Source organism: Psittacula echo, assembly GCF_963264785.1.
Source record: "Psittacula echo genome assembly, chromosome: 1".
In the NCBI taxonomy this organism is placed as follows: Eukaryota; Metazoa; Chordata; class Aves; order Psittaciformes; family Psittacidae; genus Psittacula; species Psittacula echo.
This window is the reverse complement of record NC_137735.1, coordinates 110254577-110275257: the sequence shown is the minus strand read 5'-3', so window position 1 is coordinate 110275257 and position 20681 is coordinate 110254577. Positions and strand designations below refer to the sequence as shown.

Here is a 20681-nt window from a genome sequence, read left to right as displayed (position 1 = left end):
ATTGTTGTTTAGCCTTGTCTGTTGGACAGGTAGAACATCTGTGTTCCGGTAGCATAAGCCTGTGATAGAGGCAGCTTGAGATTCCTGCCTTGCTGTAGGAGAAATCAAGGCACTGTGGTAAACTATGCCTGCCCTGAAACACAGGTGAAACCAGCAGGTTCAATGATCCTCTAGCATGAATCAAGCATCATGGTGCCTGCATCCACGCTCGTGTGCCTCTGCTGGGCGCTCCTTTGGGGCTCCCTAATAGGTGAGGTAATGAAAATAAATTTACTCTTTGCATTTCATCCATGGTTTGCGGTTGTTTCTGTGTCCTGCATCCTGCCTGTGCCAGCTCACAGAGAGTTGTGGAAACTTCAGGACTAAACCAAGCAACACTCCTCAGATAAAGGCATCTTGAAGAATCCACAGTTTAATGTGTAAATAGCCAGTGACTGTCCCTGGAGCTTCACACAGTTCTCGAGACACTGTGTACTCCTGAAAGGTTGGTTAGGTGCCCAGGATGCCAGCCATTGCTCCTGTGTGGGTATGTGTGTGTGATCGTGAGCACACATCTAAGCAAGGAGGAAACCAGCAGACATGGGCTGAAGCTGGCAGAGCTATAAGGGCACGTTTGGCACAGAGCAAACAAAACCTCCCAGTTCACAAACACATCTCAGCCCCATCTGCAAAGGAGCAGTTCTGGGAGAGAGGACTCCTGGGTCTCTAGCCCATTCACCCCTTAGTCTTAAATGTTTTCTGTGTAAGAACATGACACAGTGCCAACCATTAAACATTTTTTTTCCATTAAGTGGACATCCATTAAGTGGAAATTCCATCACTGCCGTTTACTTTTGGTATCAAGCGGCTTGTACTTGGGAACTACTATTACAAATCTACTATTACAAATCATCAAATTATGTGTGTCTCCCCTTTTTTATTTCAGCAGAAAGTTGGATTTTTGGCTAAACATACTTTACAAATTTCCAGTTGAGGGGTGAGAGCTAGTGAGAAGCAGACACACACCACTTGAACCTATTTTTCGGCCAGCCTCCTGGAGGTGATTGTGAGGTGGCTATCACTCATAATTAAACTTAAGAGTTTCCATATGCCCAGTTAAGAATCCCCTGAGTTTTCTAAGTCTCCTCAACTCAACCAGTTTGACTTCAGAACTAATTGACATTGATTTAGGAGTCGGTTTTCCAAGGTGTTGAACGCACGCCATCGATTTTAGCTGAAATTCTGAGTGCTGAGCCTTTCTCAGTATCAAATCCTTCCTGTTTAAAAGAACAAAAAGCAGATTTGAAGTTTATTAAAGCCAGACCCATACACTCAAAGGAAGGGTTATTAGCCACCTAAGTGATTTTGTAAGTTAATACGTCTTTATTAGTTGGCTCTTTTCAACCTAGCAAGTGTTGTGGAATAGGCCATTATGAATTACATGAGCTTTATTTGAACTGGCTTCTAGTAAAACATAGCACACCTACTGGAAGATTGTTATATAAATGTCACCTTCTGGTGAGCAGCCTGGCCTAAACCATGGATTTATTCTACATTACTGCTAACACACACAAAGTCTTCTTTCAGTTTATCTCCCGGATAAAATTCAGAAGTGGCATAGACAGCAGTAATCCCCTCGTGCTACGCATCTCAACCATTTCAGGCCAGCTCTTGATTTGATCCTACATTTGTGGGGACTAGAAAAGACTGCATCACCAAATAGAAAAGATTGCATCACACATTTCATCACACTTACAAGTAAAAGTGAGAGATGCTTTTGTTTCCACAGTTTGGGGAAGAGGGACTGATCAAGGCCTTTAATTTTGTTGAGGGCATGTAGAATTAGACAGCAGAGACAACATACGCATAGGTGTAATTACCCATCTTATTTCCAAAGGCGTTACAGCAGTTCTCTTTACCCTTGGAGATTTATCTCCACTGCTGTACATACTCTGCAGAGCCCCTCTCCATACTGATCCAAACACAGGAAGGAAAATGATTAAGTGACATCCAAAGCCAGAAACATTTCAGATTATTTACCAGTTAGCTGTAAATGCAGCAGGAGTAGCCCTGATTTTCTTATTAACTCACAGCATTGCCGGGAGCTGATCTGCTGTCAGGCTTTTTGCAGACTCTGAAACACCTCTTGCCACATTATTGACTTAGTCTTTTATATTGATCCAGAGGATCTTTCTCAGAACGAAGTCTTGAGGGTGTATATTTTTTTCCTTAAGAGGAGAGATGTTAGATGTGACCCTTGGCCCTCATACCAGGAGCTGCACTGCCAGCACCAGCCTATGGCAGAAAGCATCAAGTGTTCAGAGCTAATCTTAGAACATAATCTTAGAACATCAGCAGAAGGCAGCCACCACTTCAGAACAGGCCAGAAAGAAGTTAGGTAGACATATAAAGAGCTATTCCAAAATATTTCAAGGGAGGGTGATGCAGCACAAGGTGGCTATCCATAAATTGCTCTTGAACTGTCAACAGCACCCATAACTCCCATCCAAGAGCTCCAGTCCTGGGTGCAATGACAAACACACTGCCTTTCCACTACCACACTACTGTTCACTGCCCCCAGGTAGGGGCTCCCACCTGTGTATCCTGACACTATTACTAGCCAGCTCCTGACAGCCATACAATGGTTTTGATGGTAAAGTTACCTAGTTGTATCTTAAAAGACCACTTCCTGCTTGTTGATAGCACTGTCATGAAAAATTCCTATCAAGGTAACAAAGCATTTGGAGTTTTGTCTTTAAGGGAAATAATAATCTCTTTCCTCCACTAAAAATCTATTCGCACTAGTAAACATTTTTTTGAATGTACATTCCACATTTCAGGTATTTGATGTTATTGTGGACGCCTTGCTTGAGAAAGGACACAGGAGGAACGTCTTTGATTGAAAATGACACTTTCAGCAGTCTACCAAGACTCTCCACAGATCTGGCGCAGTTGGAAGAGTGTAAAAGGAAGGACTTACTGCAGCAGCTTTTGTAGCACGAGCAGAGTGTGCACAGGATGTACAATAGCATCAGCCTTGCACAGTTCCAGCTCGCACTGCACATACGCAGAATCAAATTCAGTACAACCTCATCCTTAGCATGCAGAAATCTTGCTGGGAGGTGGTACCTCTCTTTAGTCTTCCCACCTAACCTCCAGCTTGGTGAAGGGAGGAACAATGATCTGTACAGAAAAAAACTCCTCTCAGAGCCCAACTACCTGCCTGCCGCACTGATCTAGAAATGAGCGTTCCTCAGACTTTACAGCGCACTCTGTAAGTTGCTACCTACATAAAGGATTTTTTTCCCTGCTATTGCAAAACCAGTAGCATTCTCACCCTAGTTCTCAGGATTACTTTTAAATTTCCCTGAAACCACAGTTTATTTCTCAAAGGTTTTTTAACCTTTGGCTTGGGTTGGAAAGCACCTTAAGATCATCCAGTTCCACCCCCCAACCCTGGGTAGAGACATACTCATGAAGACAGGAAAAAAGATTTTTCAGTAACAAAGAAAATAATTTTAGTCAATATTAACAGGTAATATTTAAAGTTACAGCTGATGATTGTATTTCTGACAGACTAAGGCAAAGCTGTCTTAATAACAGGCAAATCTGTTCGGTTTATATGACTTATTTCATGCAAAGAGCATTATTCAGAAAAAACTGCAAGGTAAATGGAAGCAACCCCGAGAGGCCATTCATCATTATGCCTACGTTTTTTTATTAATGCATCCACAGAACTGCAATTGTGCTCATTCCACAAGCAGTTCATGGCAGAGGGATTAAAATGGACAGCCTTTATAATCATTCTCCAGCTGTCAGTCAGCCTTTTTTATCTGCTAGCATGTGTAGACAATATCAGCCCCATTAACAATGCCACTCCTTCAGTGTGGTGATGACGATGACAACATTAAGCAGCTACTGCAAAAAGACACAAGATTACGTAAATCCAGAAAGCTGTAGTAGTTAATTGGCTGTTTCTCAAACACTTGCAGTAATCCACTTTGGTTCCATTGGTATATTAGTAATTAAAAAGCTAATTACTATTTTATATCAGAAGGCAAGAAGCCCCAAGAATAAAGTAATGAGAAATGCAGCTTGCTGAAGTGAGAATGGAAACGCTCTTGGTTCTCATCAACTGTCCCCTGCAGTATGAATGAGCTATTGCCCTGTGAAGGTTTATACAGATACTGGTCACAAGAGTAATTAGCTGAGCAGAAATCTAGGAGATACCTCTGTCCCCTATCTCTAGCTGAGATCCCAGACAAGATTTTAGATTTAAATGGAAAACTAACGCTATTACTCTGTTTGATGAAACCTTTTCTGGCTGATGTTCATGAGGTAAAGGTCTTGGGGCCAAAATTTTCTCTCTTGCAAACAAATTCTCCTCTAGCTCCATAGAGTGTTTCCGGTACATAAATCTAAGCTGAATTCACCCTTTTGTTTAAGAACCTTGTCATTGGGCAAAATGCTGGGCAACCTGCAATTATACAGAAATACAAGTAACAGAATAATCTAAATCTCAGTGTTTCAAATGAAAGAAGACATATAGCCTTGTAAGTAGTGGGTTTGTTTCAACACATGCCCAACATCTACAACTGCACGACATTGTCATTCCTGTCTGCTGCTGCTGTCTGCTAACAGTGTTACCTTCCTCCTGACCATACAGCTAAACAGAACCACAGAATGGTTTGGGTTGGAAAGGACCTTAAAGATCATGTGGTTTCAACCCCTTACCACAAGCAGGGCAACTTCCACTAGACCAGGTTGCTCCAAGCCCCGTCCAACCTGACCTTTAACACTGCTAGGGACAGGGCAGCTACAGCTCCTCTGAGCAATCTGTGACAGTGCCTCACCACTGTCATAGTGAAGAATTTCTTCCTAATGTTTAATCTGAACCTCCCCACTTTCAGTTTAAAATTGTTCCCCCTTGCCCAGTCCCTACAGGCCGTTGTAATTCTTGTAGGCCACCTTTAGATACTGGAAGCTGCCCTAAGGTGTCCCCAGAGCCTTCTCTTCTCCAGGCTGAACAAGCCCAGCCTGTCCCCATAGCAGAGTTGCTCCAGCTCCTGGAGCATCTTTTGGCTTCGTCTGGACATGCTCAAGCAGGTCCATGTCCCTCTTGTACTGGGGGTCCCTGAGCAATAAGAATGCTTGAACAAGCACTCTGTGATGAGCTGGTATCAGCACTACTTCTGCTAGGCTGCAAAACAAGAAGCAGGTCCAGAGCTACCAAGGATGATATTACTAAGAGCTTGTAGTGCAGAAAGGGTATCTATGCTGATGTTACCAAGAGCTTAAAATGCAGAAGGGGTATCCAGGGTGAGTTCGTGGGCGTGACAGAGAATGTTTCAGAGGCAAAGAGAAACACGCGAATAACCCCTGGTTTTATGTAGTCCTCTGGAAAAGGAACCCTTGACAGCTTTTGAGAAATAGCTGCCAGGCCACTTGGGGAAGAAAGGAGATTTACAGAACACTACTTTTCTGTAGCGAAAGAGGAATGCATACTGAGAAGTAGATTTCAAAGGGGAAAGAAAAAGCCCAGAAATGCAAAACAGAAAACACTGACCCAGCAATACAGCAGGATCTATGTTTGATAGGGAGTAGGAAAGAATTGTTCTTACACCAGCAGGCATTCGGAGCATGCCCCGTAAGGAGATGGTGAAGTTGGAGGACACTACTGGTATGCTTTACTACAGGAATACACAGCATTGCTGTCACCAGCACTGTACAACTTGATCAAAATGTATTCTGAAAGTTGGCATGAGAAAGAAGGTATGGAAAAAAGTCACCTTTCGTAGCAAGCTACTTCTATTCACATGGAACACCCTGTCTCATGAAAACACACACTTAACAATCCACTTGCAGTCTTTTACTCACAAATCCTTCATCACTAGAATACGTATCAGCTGCAGCATAGTTAAGAATGTCACCATTACCTACCCTAATACACAAATCATACAGAATAGCTTGAAGCAGCAGTTAGTGTTAGTAGCACTGATCAGGCCAGTTGTGAGTTACAGGCAGACACACAAAAAAGCAAGGCAAATCTTGCACTAGTTATGGAAGCAAAACTTCTACCTCCCAAGTGCTTTTAATGGAGGAAACAAAGAAACTGAAAGTCAGTTGTTTAGGGGTTTGGTTTTTGTTTTAATGAGGTGTTGCTGAAAATCATTAGCTGAACAATGACAGCATTTTTTAGTTAAAATGTAAAGATAAACCACAAATAATGGTATAAATAATATTAAGCAACAGTCTTCGCAGAAATTGTTTAAGGAAATTGCTGAGACACTACAAATTCTACTTCTATATCCACATATACAAATCTATACATTCCATAGGTACAGCATCAGCTGAATTTTAGTCCATTGATGCGCTATTCGGTATACAATACCTCAGAGTTTACTGAGGATCAGAAGCTTCTGTTTTCCCATACAAATTCACAAGAGTCATACAAGAAATTAAGTTGTTGACATAACTTACACAGAAATTAATGCTCAGCAGCACTAAGAGCAGGACACTCACAAGCTGGTGTTTTGCCTTGCTTACCTACAAAAGGTATTTCTACATCAGATGATCATCTGTCACTCACGCTGTATCTCATAAGCATAATGAGGAAAGACCAGGGTTCTTTTTTCAGCTTTTCCTTTGTTTTCTCTACATTTTTAGACTAGTCTTACACATTTGGCCCTTATATTAACAGTAATTTCATAGCTAATTATAGAGATTATAATTTATTGGAAAGTAGGAAATAGAACTATGATGCCAAATCTCTTCCATCTCTTCATGGGATGCCAGGAAGAACTAGACTCATTATTTATGTAGATTTATCTTCACCCTAAAATGTAAAAGGGAAAGAAGGAAAAATAAGTCACATGCACTCTCACAAAGCTAATCAGGTGTCAGCTGTCAAGGAGGAGAAAAGCTTTTTGAATTTATCTCATCCATTAAAAAAATGAACACCTCTGATACATGTCCTTTGAAGAGCACTTATTAGAATACAGATTCTTTGACAAACATTTATTATTATCAAGTATAAAAGCAGACTGATTTTTTTTTACATATAAATACAAAATGTTCTCAGGTAAGTGACAAGTCAATTAAATGTATCCACTTTTTAGGAGTCTATGCACAAAGTACATATACAGCATATGAGAAGGCAAGACTTACTGCATGGGGTTTTTTTATGAACTTTCTACTACCTGGTACATCTTTAGGTTACATTCTCCAAAAGGACTGTATAACTGTGCAGTACTTACTCTATCAGCATGAACTGAGTTCAGTCTTATTACCTTACTGTAGCATAGTTCCAGCATTGCTGTGAACACCGAATTTTACAGACAGCATTTTCTGAAGACTCTGGATAGTTTCCAAAAGATACCCACCTTTAGCTGAGCAAATAGTTCTAGATGACCATCAGATTTCCATGGCAAGTGGGAAAATGAAGCATTTCCAGGTTTATTTCCTTTCCTCAATGTTTGTGAGAGAGAATCAGCTGCACACACTCACTGCAGGAGAAATGAGTGGAAGGCTGTACCCATCTCACACAAAAAGAGGATAAGACTAAACCATCCTCCTTTATTTAGGGTACTATATGAGACTCCTAGCCAGTCCTGGTTATACTGCTTCTAGGAGATACCTCAATATGGATGAAGACTGTAAGCATTGGAGTATCAAATGAGCATGAACCACAAATATTTGTTAGGTTTCAAGGGGAGCTGCTAAACTTTAAACTCCAAAATAAAGGAGTCCTGAAGATCTATCTAAGGCCAGAATATTTATAACATAGTACAATCTGCCATGTGATGGAAGCCACAAAACTTTATCTAATTAATGATTGTTGCAGGGAATCCTAAATTTGTAATGAACCACAGCATCTAGAGCAGGTTTGAAAATTGCAGTTAGAGCCTCTAATTATGTATCACATGTATTTTGGCTTGCAGGACAAACAAGGGAATGGTTTAAGATGATGTAGGCTGTAACACATCTCCTGTTCCATTTGCATGAAGAACAAAGAACCTGTTAGAACATGGATGCCACTATTCATGCCACAGAGCTGCGCCGAGGCTTGCCACACACAATCCTGTAATGCCAACTGCTGGCTAAGCCATGAAGCAGGAGCCACCATGATGGGGAACAGATGAAAACTGTTGCTCATCACAATGAGAAATTCCAACTCTCTGTTTCCTCCATAAAAGAAAACTCCCAAGAAGTTTCTTGTTTGTTATCACAGAAAGTAACATAAAGAAAAAGTGAAGGGAAGAGAGCAAGTAGGGCATTTCTGGTGAGATCAGAGCTGCATTTGTCACATTACCTAGTGCTGAGTGGAGCTGTTCTGGTCATGCATACCATAACTCCTCTGCATGTTTTTTACAACCCTGATTCAGAAAGACACTTAAATATACACATAACATTTGAAATACATGTTTAATTACAAGACACAGTTTACATTTGAAACTAGACTGTGTAAGTCTAATTCTAACATATTATACTTCCAGCACGATCGTGTTACAAAATCCAACTGCAAAGTTCACAGAGTATAATTCTGGACATCCGGCCTAGGGTTTGGTTTTGTTTGGGTTTTTTTTCCCTCCAGAGAATACAGAAAAAGGACAGGCAAGCATTCAACATAGACAAAAAACCCAAAACTTATGGGTTGGGTCTCTTGCTATTTTTCAGGACAAACTGCAGTTCAGAGCTTAAAATACAGGGCACAGGGATACAACACAACTCTCATACCCTCCCCATCTCTGCTTCAGTGTTACTTACCCTTTCATGATAGCTTTCTATGTCTATGCAATACTTCTAGCAATTGATAACTACGACATATGTGGAGGGTCTAGAGGAGAAACTTAAAACTATGCTTTAAGGATTAATATATGAGTTCTTAGAATGGAATTCTGAAAATAACTGTGCTGTACACTGAAATACAGCACTTTATTATTTTCAGTGCTGTTGACTAATTCTGAATTGAGATAATGCTAAACAGACCAAATTATTTCAGTAAAAAGACGACAACAATCAATCTAGCAAAGTCATTCATTATAATATTTATTCTATGAAACAAAGAAGAAAACATGAGATTAAAAAATGTTCCATGCACTTCATATAATACAGAGAAAGACATTGTCACAAACAAAAGAATAAGAAAGCAAAACCTCCACTGAAAATCCTAAGAGCTAAACTCTCCACATTGCATCACATCAATGCAAAAAGCATATACAGGAGAAAGAGCGGTCTAAAGAAAGTGGCAGGTTAGCTGTCAATACTTAAGATGAGCAAACCAGCCTGCAAGAATTTGTCATCATCTCTCTTACCAAAAAACCAAACTGATGCAACTTGTTTTCTTTGCTACCAAATTCTTGGCATTATCTTTGGCTGGGAAACAACGACAACATAGCAAAATTCCTATTAAGTTGCAGTCTAGAAAGATACTAGGGCTGAAAGTGTAGGTAGATACAGAAAGATAGCAGGGCATGATGGGTGGGAGGAGATTGCAGCTGTTCCACTGCTAGAAGCAAGGTAGAGGGACATGATTTGACTACCTTACCAGAAGCACAGGGGGTAGGAAATACAACCTGCAAAAGAAGTATGGGCAGAGAATATATCTAGTGCCTCCCCTCAATTGCATAAAAGCCATGCTGCATTATAAAAGGATGCTGAGAGCAACATCTTTATGTAGGTTGCAAATTACATTATTATGAACCTTATTGCTGAAAGCTTTTGATCCAGTTCCTTTTCCTTAACCTGCAACACTGCATTTGGCTTTAGCAACGTTGTTCTGAGATCCTCCTTTTGTTTTTATTTTACAGAACCTCTCAGACTCCCATAACAGTTACCAACCACATAACTACAACCGCAGAGCCAGTCTAATTCTGGGCTCTGACACAAAAGCCATCCCATCTCTTACTGGGAATGCCCAAAAGCTGCCATAGCTGTATTTGGGGAGGGTGGTGTAGAGAAAGGAAGTACAAAGCTCCGCTTACACAAACACCTATTACCCCAGAAGCCCCACTCCACGCAGGCTTAGGAACACCATAATCAAGCAGTTGCATGTGGGGAGGAGCAAAGAGAAGACAGAAGACTGGGATCCTTCCCCCTGCATCTGGGGATGCATCCACTTCTCTCACAACAGCATTCTTCTGCTAGCTACCAAGCTATCTCTGCTGCAGTGCTGAAGGTTCTGCATTGGCCTCCTGTGAATGACGCACCATGGGGGAAGATTGTTACCATTACAGATGTGGCTTTCACATTTCTTAAAAACAAAAAGGTAGGAATTCCTACTTTAAAAAATGTACAGTAAAGTGTAATTTAACCTTTCACATGAAATATTACAAAATTAGAAGATGTGAGATATAGAATTGTCCATGCTACACTTTAACTGTTCCTCTGCATGTACAGATCAGGAATATGACTTTATCTTACATGATCTTTTCACCTTTCAAGATACAGAAGAACCTAATTTCATTCCCTGGACAAGAACAAATGAGGCACAAAGAAGACTCCAAAGGAAATCCCAAGTCCAGTATTTCTCACTTCTGAGTGCTTGCAGCTAGAATAATGTTTTCTTGATGGAGTTTTTAAAATTCAATTATGTTTTATGTGCTCCATTTACTTTGCATTAGGAAAACAGAAAATGCTGTAAAAGATGAAGGTCTCAGGTCTTCACAGGTCTCCACAGGCCTTGGTGAAACACAAAGACTGAGTATCCTTTTAAAATTAACTGCCCAGCTTCCTAGCTAGTGTAATTTCTATGTTGTTCATGTAAACATTACATAGAGTCTTTGTACTACCCACTAAGCTCTTTGCTTCAATCAACTATTTGTGCCCAAAAGCACATCCTTATGTTTCTTCCTACACCACAGCCACCCTCCTACACCACAAAAGATGTAACAAAATAGGAATTAATCATAGGCTGCATACTTACAGGGATTGTTACTGTTTGCTTCTGTCTTTCCAGCCTTGGTGAGTTTCGCTGAGTTCTGCTGTGCTTTGCCTTGCTCCTCTCCAGTTAGCAGGGCTTTTATTTCAGAGGGGATTTTCCCTTGGTCCATCGCCATGCACCACTGCTTATACTGAAATATGCAAACACATTAGGCATTAGCAAACTGCCAGGATCACATTAGCAGACAAAACAGAACTGTAATCTTTACCTTCCGGTATATTCATTTAAGGTTTGAATTTACTGGGCTGAAGCCTCTTACAAAACTGCAGAGGACTAATGAGCTAAGCAAGAGTCCATGGTTGCATATCTGTCCTCAGTAAATCCAGTTTCACGCAATAAACTGCTACTTGGTGGCAGTGCTAGACAGAACACTGTAATTATTAAACAACATGGAACACTTTGTGCATTTTCTCGCTGCTGCCATGCCAGAATACCGTTCCAGTTCATGGCCTATTAAAAAAAACATTTCACATGACTCTGGGGCTGACTGACTATTAAGAGGGCCTTTCTGATTGTGTAAGGCACAGTTACAGCACATGTGCCTTATTCCTAGTTCCCTCATCTGGAATTCTTCATTGACAAACCCTGAAGCACACTGAAAAAATCTGTGGTCAGCTGGCTGACTTTCCACCCAATCCTAACTCTATTCACTTGTGATTAGCCCTGCATGTTCAAACAAACCTAGTGCAAGGTCAAGGCAATAGCCTCGGCTCCAGTGGAATTTCAATAGCATCTCAATATCACTGAGGAGCAGAGTTTTTGTTTCCAGATGAAACATTCTCTTGGGTTAATGCAGCTTATTTGGCCAAGACACCCATCTTATACGTGCTAGAACACAGGACAGCTGTGCAATCAACTACACAGAGTATGCTGCAAGAATCAACCTCCCCAACAGAGACAACCATCTGTGGGAAGCAATGACTCACTGTGGATATATGTTCCCCCCTTGATATATTAACGCATCTCTTTCCATCCTGTACCTCTTTCTACCTCTGTCAGAGGCTTTCCAAAACAAACATTTCAAAGACAACAGAGTCATATGCGATGGCACTTTCTTTGCTTGCTTACAGTTCAAAATCAGCAGATAACTTATGACATGAGTTTTGTATTCAACATGCAAAGTAGACAAACAGCTGAATGCATGTGTTACTGATGTTTTGATACCTTATGGCTAGCCAAATCCCACTCTCAGTCACAGTGATTTTGAGAACAAGAGTCCATGGGGACAGGTCCCAAATAATATTGAGGGTTAGGTTAAATGACAGTTTCTTACCATCTCAAGCTCTTCTCTGAGAGCGCAGATGGCTCGCTCTCTGCTTGAAACCAACTCTTCCAGGTACTGGTACCTCAGCTTCTTCCTGGCTCTGCACTCTCTTGCACTCTGACGGCTTCTTTCAAGTTTTGCCTTCAAGTCTATCTTGGCTGGTTTACGACCTCGCTTGCCTGGTTTCTTTACCTTGCCTCCAACCACCTGGAAACGAAGGGTACAGTAAAGATCCTGTTCTGCACAGGTAATACTGTAACTGTATCACTGTGCCTATGAGATGTCTCAAGCAGAAAACCTTCCATATGCTTTCACTGATTCTGGAGCAACAGAGGAAGTAAAGGTGCTGATGTATGACATTTTCAGTGGCAACATCAAAAAAAAGGGAGGGATACAATTTCATAGTGAAGTCAGCGCTTAAGCAGTCCTATTCTAAATGCTATTAATCTGATCTGTAGGAGCTCCACAGAATGGTTGAAGGTGGCAGGGACCTCTGGACATCATGCAGTTCAAACTTCCCTCAGCTCAAGCAGGGCCACCTAGAACTGGCTGCACAGGACAGTGTCCAAATGGCCTTTGAATATCTTCAAAGAGATTCCTTGAAGCCCTCTGGTCAACCTCTGGAAGTGCCCAGTCATCCTGACACCTGGTACCACTCAAGAGAGCATGTTTCAGTCTACTTGCCAGCTCTGGAAATACTATATTATGGAGTCTAACAGTTTAATTTGGAAGAAAAAAAAAATATTTATTTATATCAACATAACCCAAAACTTAGTTTTGTTACAATGAAATGACTACAGTTTCAGCCTATTTTAAAGATGAAACTTGTCAGAATTACTCATTAGCCATCTGAGCTTCCCCAGCCCCAATTTCTTTCAAAAGAATATTCTGAGGAATTCGACTAAACAGGGAACTCAGTAACACTGAGTCCTGCTTCTATTCCAGTTGTACCTATCCACTCTGCCCATGTTTACCTTCAAAACATTACTACACAGCCTGGCAAACTGTCTCCTCACACCTCTTCGTGCAACCTAACGCAGTGTTCAACTCTCCCCAATGCTTAATTTAGATCTTCCTTTCGGAAATGTAACTTCATAGTTTCTTGTCCTATGGAGTGCAGATTTGGCCTCATTTTCCCCAGCCTTCTTTGTGGCTCCTTTTTAGAGGTCTGAAAGCTTCTCTTGCTACAAATAACAAAAAAAGGGAATAGTTTCCTCAATGCTTACTCTATGCTTCCCCACCCAAATATTCTACCCTTAACATAACAGCATGACACAAGAGTTAAAGTCTTAAATATTGCCTGAAACTTAGTACACTGTCCATCAGATAGTATTGCCCTGTAAAAGCATTACACTAGCTACAGTCCCCACCTACCCTCTGAAGTGAGGATTTTTCTTTAATTGCATTCTGACCACACTGTTTGAATGGAGGGGGTGTGAAGAAACACACCTAACACACACCTGCATACAAGAATTTCACTGCTGGCTTTGTGTTTCACCACACTGCTAACAGGCAGTGTACAAAATACCAGAGTTCATCATAAAAAAGGCACTTTTAACTGTGCAATGCTACAAAACAAGTTGGCTTTGACATTCAAAGAAGTCACTTGTTCTACAAACTTAGCAGGCTGCAATAAAAACAATAACATAGTGAACTGATGTGCTAGAATGGAGGAAAAAAATGATTATACAATTGAGCCTATTCTCTTTGGAAAGTGAGTCAACAATCACATGCCAACATAATTCTATCCTCTCTATGTAGTCTCTCCTAATTTATTCGGGAGTAGCTGCCCACCATAAGCAAACGGAGGAACAGAAAGTATTTAATGGACATCTAGTGATAATGAAACAAACACAATACATTCAGAAAAGCAAACAAAAAAAAAAAATCAAGCTCTTTAACATTTGAGCTGCTCAATACAGTTTGAATAATCCATTCACTCTGACAAGGTGTTCTTAAGATCACCTAGTTCAGAGACTATATTCACCAACATAGGACTAAACTAACCATGGCCAAGGAGGAAAGAAGCTCCAAAGAAAGGAAAGTGTTTGTCCCCTTTTGGGCATGACAAGCACAGCTCTGTCCTCTCATGGAAAGACAATCGTATTTATGCATGGTGTGTTTTATAGTCCTAGCTCAGCAGGAGTTAGAAATATGCATAGTCTTCCCAGGAGGAGCTGTAGGCACTCAACATTTGCCATCTATTATTACTTGCACTTTAACGATTTCTTGCTATTACTTTATACGCTACAGCCAAAGTACTTCAGTCCTCAAACACTTTTAGTACCTGAGGGGGTTTTGTGTCAATGCAAGGGAGTTTCAAGAAAATCTTTGAATTCAAGAGGTAAATACAGTCTGGTAGATACATACACTCTAGCTCTCCTAAAAAACTTTTGCCACCCTTGAGTTCTGACCCTCTAAAAGAGTGAGCTAGCACCCAAGGTCAGAGCCCCAGCACACCACATACTGCCATACGAACAAAACGCTATCTCAACTCTTAGTTCCACACAGGATCATCTCACACCCATGCTCTTTCACCAGAACCTCAGGCAGGGCAACAGCTACTACCACTCTGTTTCTTACTAACAGCAACTTAATACTAGCAAATAGCACCCAACCTTTCCCCAGCCAGCATCTTGGTATAGACTGCTTTGAACACTGAAAATGCATCCTTGATCCACCATTATCAATTAATTGTTTTCCCTTTAGTCCCTATGGAGAGCTTCCTACAGATAGTACACTAACTGCTCTCTCTCCCCCAAGATCTTTTACCACTGCAGCACTACACAAGATCTCTTACGGGAGGAAAAAGGCTTGTACCCCTTGGGTCACTGCTTGCCAATGCTCTAACCACTAGGACTACAGAAATAATTAAAAGCTTCCTTCCCTTTTAACCCTGACTTTAAGTAGTAAAGCCCAATAATTTGTCTTCACACCACCCTGAAAGACTCATGCTGTCTTTGTGGCTGCTGAACTGGAGTTCCCCATACACTTATGCATCACCCTGCACAGCTAGTTTGGTAAGCAATTTTATCAAACCCTGCATCCTAAACAGTTGTTACTCACCAATATTTAGAAGCTCATCCTGTAACCTTAAGCAACCCAACGGGGGAAAAAAAATAGGCCTGATAAATCCTTTGCCACCATCCTATGTACCCAGCTTCTAGTCATGTTTGCCTGCTCAGCTGCGATGCCGATGTGACATAAAGAAGACAAAGCAGAAGTGCTAGCTTGAATGTGGCAACAGACCAAGAAAAAACAAGCAGGCAAACATTTTTTTATTCCCTTTGTATAACTCTAGCTTACAAAAGGATGTGATCTATTAGCATTCATCAGTCAGGATTTGGGGTTCTTTTCAGGGAGCCACATGCAATCAAGACCCAGAACAACATTAATCATAAAACATCTGTCATAGAAATATTCATAATGGCATGCATTTGTCAGAAATCTGACCAACCTCCTATTTCAGTTCACTCAGACGTGAGAAAACAGGAAAACATAACTCCCTCCCTTTTAATACAGTACTTGGATCATAACATCATTCTTGCTTGGCATCAGGGTTCAGGTACAAAATCATTTGACCTGGAATTGGAAATAGCTGCAATTGCTTGCCCCAATAAAGAAAAAGATCTCAGATTTCTGGATTTCTTTTTTATTAGAGGGATTCAGCAGATCTCTACAGAAGCACTGCCAGATCGCATAACGAAGAGGTCCTCCTTAGGAAGGAGATACACACATAATATGTCTACTAGTATCCACAAGCACACAGGAACCAAGCCACTCCAACAGAAGATTGCGATAAAGCTGACCTCACCATGACATCTGCAGGTTTGCAACAATCTGGCAGATTAACACAATACTATCTGAAGTACTGTTCAGCACTACTGATCAGCAACGCTGATCACATTGATCAGTTCAGTACCTTCCAGCAGCAATTCGTTCATTCTCTGATAAATAAGACATTCTTAAGTCTGGTACTTGAGATCCAGCTCAAGGAATCATCTTAAGCAGAGTCCTGGTTGCATTGCTAGCTGAAAGTCTGAAGAATTTAACTTAGCATAAAGCTGATGATAACCTCACCTATAAAGGCTGAAATCAGAGTGACACTTTTACTTAAAAAAATTAAATTAAAAAATGACATTTATAAATAAAGTATTTGTCTCAAAAAGTCACTTATTAAAACTCCATCTGCTCATTCATGTTTTGGCTCAGTTCATATAGTGGAATTAAAACAAGTGCAACGGATTGAGATCTACTCTTAAAAAAATCTGAAGAGTGGACAGCTTTATTGTCATCAGAACCACATAACAAAAGGTCTTCCTAAGTCGACTTTTTTACATTCCTTTGTGTATCCAACTGTAAGTAACTGCCTTGATCTAGCAAAGCACTTTAAGAAGCTGTTGGATGTAGGGTACACTCTGGCAATACTTATATGAGTAATTAATTTCTCATGGGTAGAAATGAGTGACAAAATTTCTCCTCTGTGCCCAAATACCTCAGAGGTACATAAGTGTTATTTTAACAGAGATTATTTGCCAAGAACACTTACACCACTACTCTCTTTCCCTTTCACAACCAATAGCTCAAACCACAGCAAGGAGAAGTGAGACCAGTATCTGAACAAGCCCTAGTTTCAGAGTAGCTCTATAAGAACGAAAAGGTTGTATTCTGGGTTTGGTTGGGGGTTTTTCCCGTGAATAATTAAGAACATGCTATAAAACTGAAACACAGAAGTTTTCTAGATCTGACATTCAGATATTCTACCTCTCCCTTCTTTTCTTACTATTTCCTTCCCATTTTGAGGAATGTGTTACAAAGAACCATTTTTCTAATGCTCTTAAACCAGGCAAGGCTAAATTATACCACACTAAGAATTCGGAAAAACATTAACAGCCTGCAAGCCCAATTTTAAACTATGAAATTTATATGAAGCAAACACTGAACTTGAGTGGATGCAGCTATAGAATGGTTACTTCACTACTAATATAATGTAGTTATCTCAGTTTCTAGAGGAAAATCCCCTTCACGGTCACATTTGTTCAGTTCACAGGTAAGACTCTCTGAATAGGCAGACCAATCCTCTCAAGTACAGGAGGAAAACGTGACTTCGTGAACTTTTAGAAGGTATCAAGGACAAGCTGGCTCAAGCTGTAAGACCGCACTGGCTATAAGATGAAGTATAAATAGTGCTTGCCTCATCCTGACACAGCAACATGCAGTGGGAAGAGACTTCCCAACAGAAATGGGATCTCTTGAATCACACCACCAAACCCTTAGTGCAACCTGCTGCCTTACGAACTTGTTCTGAAGTTCCTTTCAGAACATCGCCTTTCACAACTACACACTTCACAGCTACAGTGAAGCCTTTCAGAGCAGTAAGCATTTATTGACTAACATCAGCTAGTTTCAATAGAAAATATGAGGATCCAATATCACCTGAGGTTATTAATTAATGAAAAACCTGCTGAGGTAAGAAAGATATTCAAAGCTTTCCTTAAGTACAGCCATACTCAGTGGTTCTGGGCTGGACCCTTTTCGGTGCCACTGTCCTCGCAAGTATCTGGGCAACAAGTTTTAAGTCAAAACATCATACTAGGAAACTGTAGCTGAGACTGAAGATAGAAGTAGATATTTCACTCTGCTTGCCTTTTCTTTTTTAACCCTTCACTTGACATCAATTTTTCTAAGGGAAAAAAAAAGCACACAAAGACTTGTCTTACTGGGTGAAAAGATGCAGTTTATTTAGTAAACATGTCCAAAAACATTTCAGGAGAAAACAAAAAAAAGCAAGCAAATTATCAGGTCTCTACAAGACACAGATAAAATATTTTATAAATAAAAAATTTGCAAGTTTCCCGTTACCAGTGAGTTAATTTTGATACAGGACAAATGAAGTGCTCTGAACACTAAAAGAAATAAAAATCATTTAATACTCACAAGCTGTATATGCCTCCAGAATTACAGAACAGAGCCTTCTATGAGCACAGAATCAATGAGACTGGAAAAGACCTTTAAGATCATCAAGTCCAACCTTTACCCCAGCACTGCCAAGGCTACCACTAACCCATGGCACTGAGGGCCTCATGTACACAGCGTGTGAAGACTTCCAGGGACAGTGACTCCAGCACTGCCCTGGGCAGCCTGTTCCAATGCCTGAGCTCCCCTTGGGGAAAGAATTGTTCCTCATCTCCATCTAAACTTCCCCTGGCGCAGCTTGAGGCCGTTTCCTCTTGTCCTGTACCATCTGCTGGATCTTCTAAACTACTGCTCTTATTACATAAACTTTCCTACAGTTCTTCATTTGGTTGACTTTAGTGATGCTGATTCCTCCCACCCTCCTTTGCAGCTTTCAGACAAAGACTCAATAAAACCAAATAGTATACATATTAAATTGGCAAATCATTATGAATCTTTCAAATACTTACAGTCCATTCTGCGGATTTTCTATACTGTCAGATTATTGATCAAGTCTAAGTTTCTTAGATTTACTCTCTAAGAAATCACATCAAGTATTTTTTCCTCCTTTGAATTAAGGCAGATCAGCACAGGCATTGTGAGTTTGTTTTACTAAAATTCAAGTGGGAAGAAAACCAGGTAGCTTGAGAACAGGTAAGGTATCACAGGCTCATGACTACCACATGACCAGTTTTAACATTCAAGCCAAGCTGAGAGTTTATTCCAAGTCAGAAGATGACTTACCTCAAGCATGGTTTCACCTAGCTTAGGTCCCCAGGAATGAGCTTTCTCCGACACAAAACCCAGGATACTACCATAACCACTCTAGTGATTTGGAATACTCAGACTCAACAGGGAGCGTCAGTTGTCAATTGTCGCAGTGAGTGGACACAGCAGTTATTTTCTCAGTCCTCACACACACCCTACAGGTCCTGCTCTAGTGGCACCCTGGTACAAGCAGGTGAAAGAGGTATTCCTTGTTCATCTTCTGATGTTTCACTCTGCTTAAATGGAAGACCTGTACCTTCAGGGATGCCACCGTGCTGCTCTCATAAGCAGATGCAGGAAGAATCAAAGCACCAGCACACATTACAAAGCTGCAGCCAAAGGTCCTACAGAGGTGCTACACAGACATAACCCACCCCACCAGACCACTAGGTTTAGGCCCATTTCTGGAGCTCTGAGGAAAAGCCAGAAGCAGCATCCAAGCGCTGTGCTCCACTGCGGGCAGCAACCACGGAGAACGAAGGGGACAACCCCTCCTTCCTGCCAACAGCAACCAGAGGCCTTCAAGAGAAGGCTTCAGACAAGTTTACTTCAGAAGCCTTTATAGGGAGCACTCCCCTCACGCCCAGTTCCCTGTCTATTCACTGCTGCGGAGGCTCACATCACACACTCGCACACAGCTTGAAGCTTGAACTCGCCAGAGTCAGGCACAGGAGGGCCACCCGGGCTCCCTGCACCGCCGAGGCGGCCCCTTACCTTGCTGTCATCCATGTGTGCCGCCAGCCCCGACCCCGTACCGCCGCAGCCCTGCCCGGGGAGCACCCCAGAGCCGCCGACTCCGGCGCACACTGGCACTCACAACCCCACAACAGAAACCACAACCACCGCCATCGCCCGCCGCCCGGTTTGTTTACAGCCGCCGCTCCGCCCGACGCTGGGCGGGCGGGGGCAACAGCGGCGGCGCGGGGTGCGCTGGGAAATGTAGTCTTTCCCGGCCCTCCGCTATTGAGCTGTGCGCCTGGAAGAACTACAATTCGCAGCGGACCCCGCGGGGGGAGGTGGGTAGTAGCGCCGCCATCGGTCTCCGCCTCGGTGGGAGGGAGGACTACGCTTCCCGGAGGGCCGCGGCAGGCCTACTTCCTGCGGCTCCCGGCCTATTCGGCACACCTCGCTGGTGCGGCCGGTGCCCAGGGCAGGCTTCCCTTGACTCCCGCCGGCCCTGAGGGGAGCTGTAGGTGCTGTCCCACTGCAAGGGCTGTTCCAAGCTCTGAGCCCTAATTGTAACCCCAGATAAAGCAGCACCTCCTCCTTGAGTTCAAGCTGCTTGGTCTACCTGACTGCTGTGGTAGCTTGCTACAGAGCTACTAACATTCCAGCTGAGCAGCCGTGTAATGGCTTGAGCATTAAAATAACAAAGCAAAAAAATCCCAACCCAACAAATTAAGTTTTCTACTGTTTGCATTGCTTTGCCCCCTGAGTTCCTGAAGTCTGAACTGAGGCTTCCTGGTCACTCAGACACCGTGTGGTGTACTCAGCCTGTGATCCAGAGCCACCTGAAACCTGAAGAAGCAGTCCCTCTAATCCTTGGAGGTTTCCCCTCGTTTTCATGTTGACACACAGCAGAAAAGGTTAATGTTGAAGATGTGAAACCAAGCTGCGCATCATAGTGTCCCCCTCACTGCCTCCCCCCCCCCCCCCCCCCCCCCCGGTCCCTTGAAATGAGGCCCCTGCTTGCTCAAAAAGATGCATATACCTCAGTGAACAATTCTGTAAACTCAGCCTGTGTTTCAATATCACGGCGAAACCTGAAGCTAG

The 20681-nt window shown here is 42.0% G+C and overlaps 1 protein-coding gene across 4 annotated transcripts; it reads right to left on the bottom strand.

The window, feature by feature from the left end:
- Positions 1-6019: 6019 nt before the first annotated feature.
- CREBL2 (cAMP responsive element binding protein like 2) lies at positions 6020-19806 on the bottom strand. Of its 4 annotated transcripts, XR_013956794.1 has the most exons (5): positions 19623-19805; positions 12195-12392; positions 10904-11051; positions 7362-7484; positions 6020-6814 (listed from the first exon to the last, which is right to left on the bottom strand). XR_013956794.1 is itself a non-coding variant. In XM_080617479.1 (4 exons), the coding sequence occupies exons 1-4, from the start codon at positions 19635-19637 to the stop codon at positions 6810-6812; spliced, it is 366 nt and encodes a 121-aa protein (XP_080473605.1). In that variant the 5' UTR covers positions 19638-19804; the 3' UTR covers positions 6067-6809. The 4 variants fall into 4 exon arrangements, 3 of the variants coding, with proteins under 3 accessions (XP_080473605.1, XP_080473607.1, XP_080473606.1); XM_080617479.1 differs by lacking the exon at positions 7362-7484 and having other exon boundaries at positions 6067-6814; positions 19623-19804; XM_080617481.1 differs by lacking the exons at positions 6020-6814; positions 7362-7484 and adding an exon at positions 7496-10231 and having other exon boundaries at positions 19623-19806.
- Positions 19807-20681: the final 875 nt, after the last annotated feature.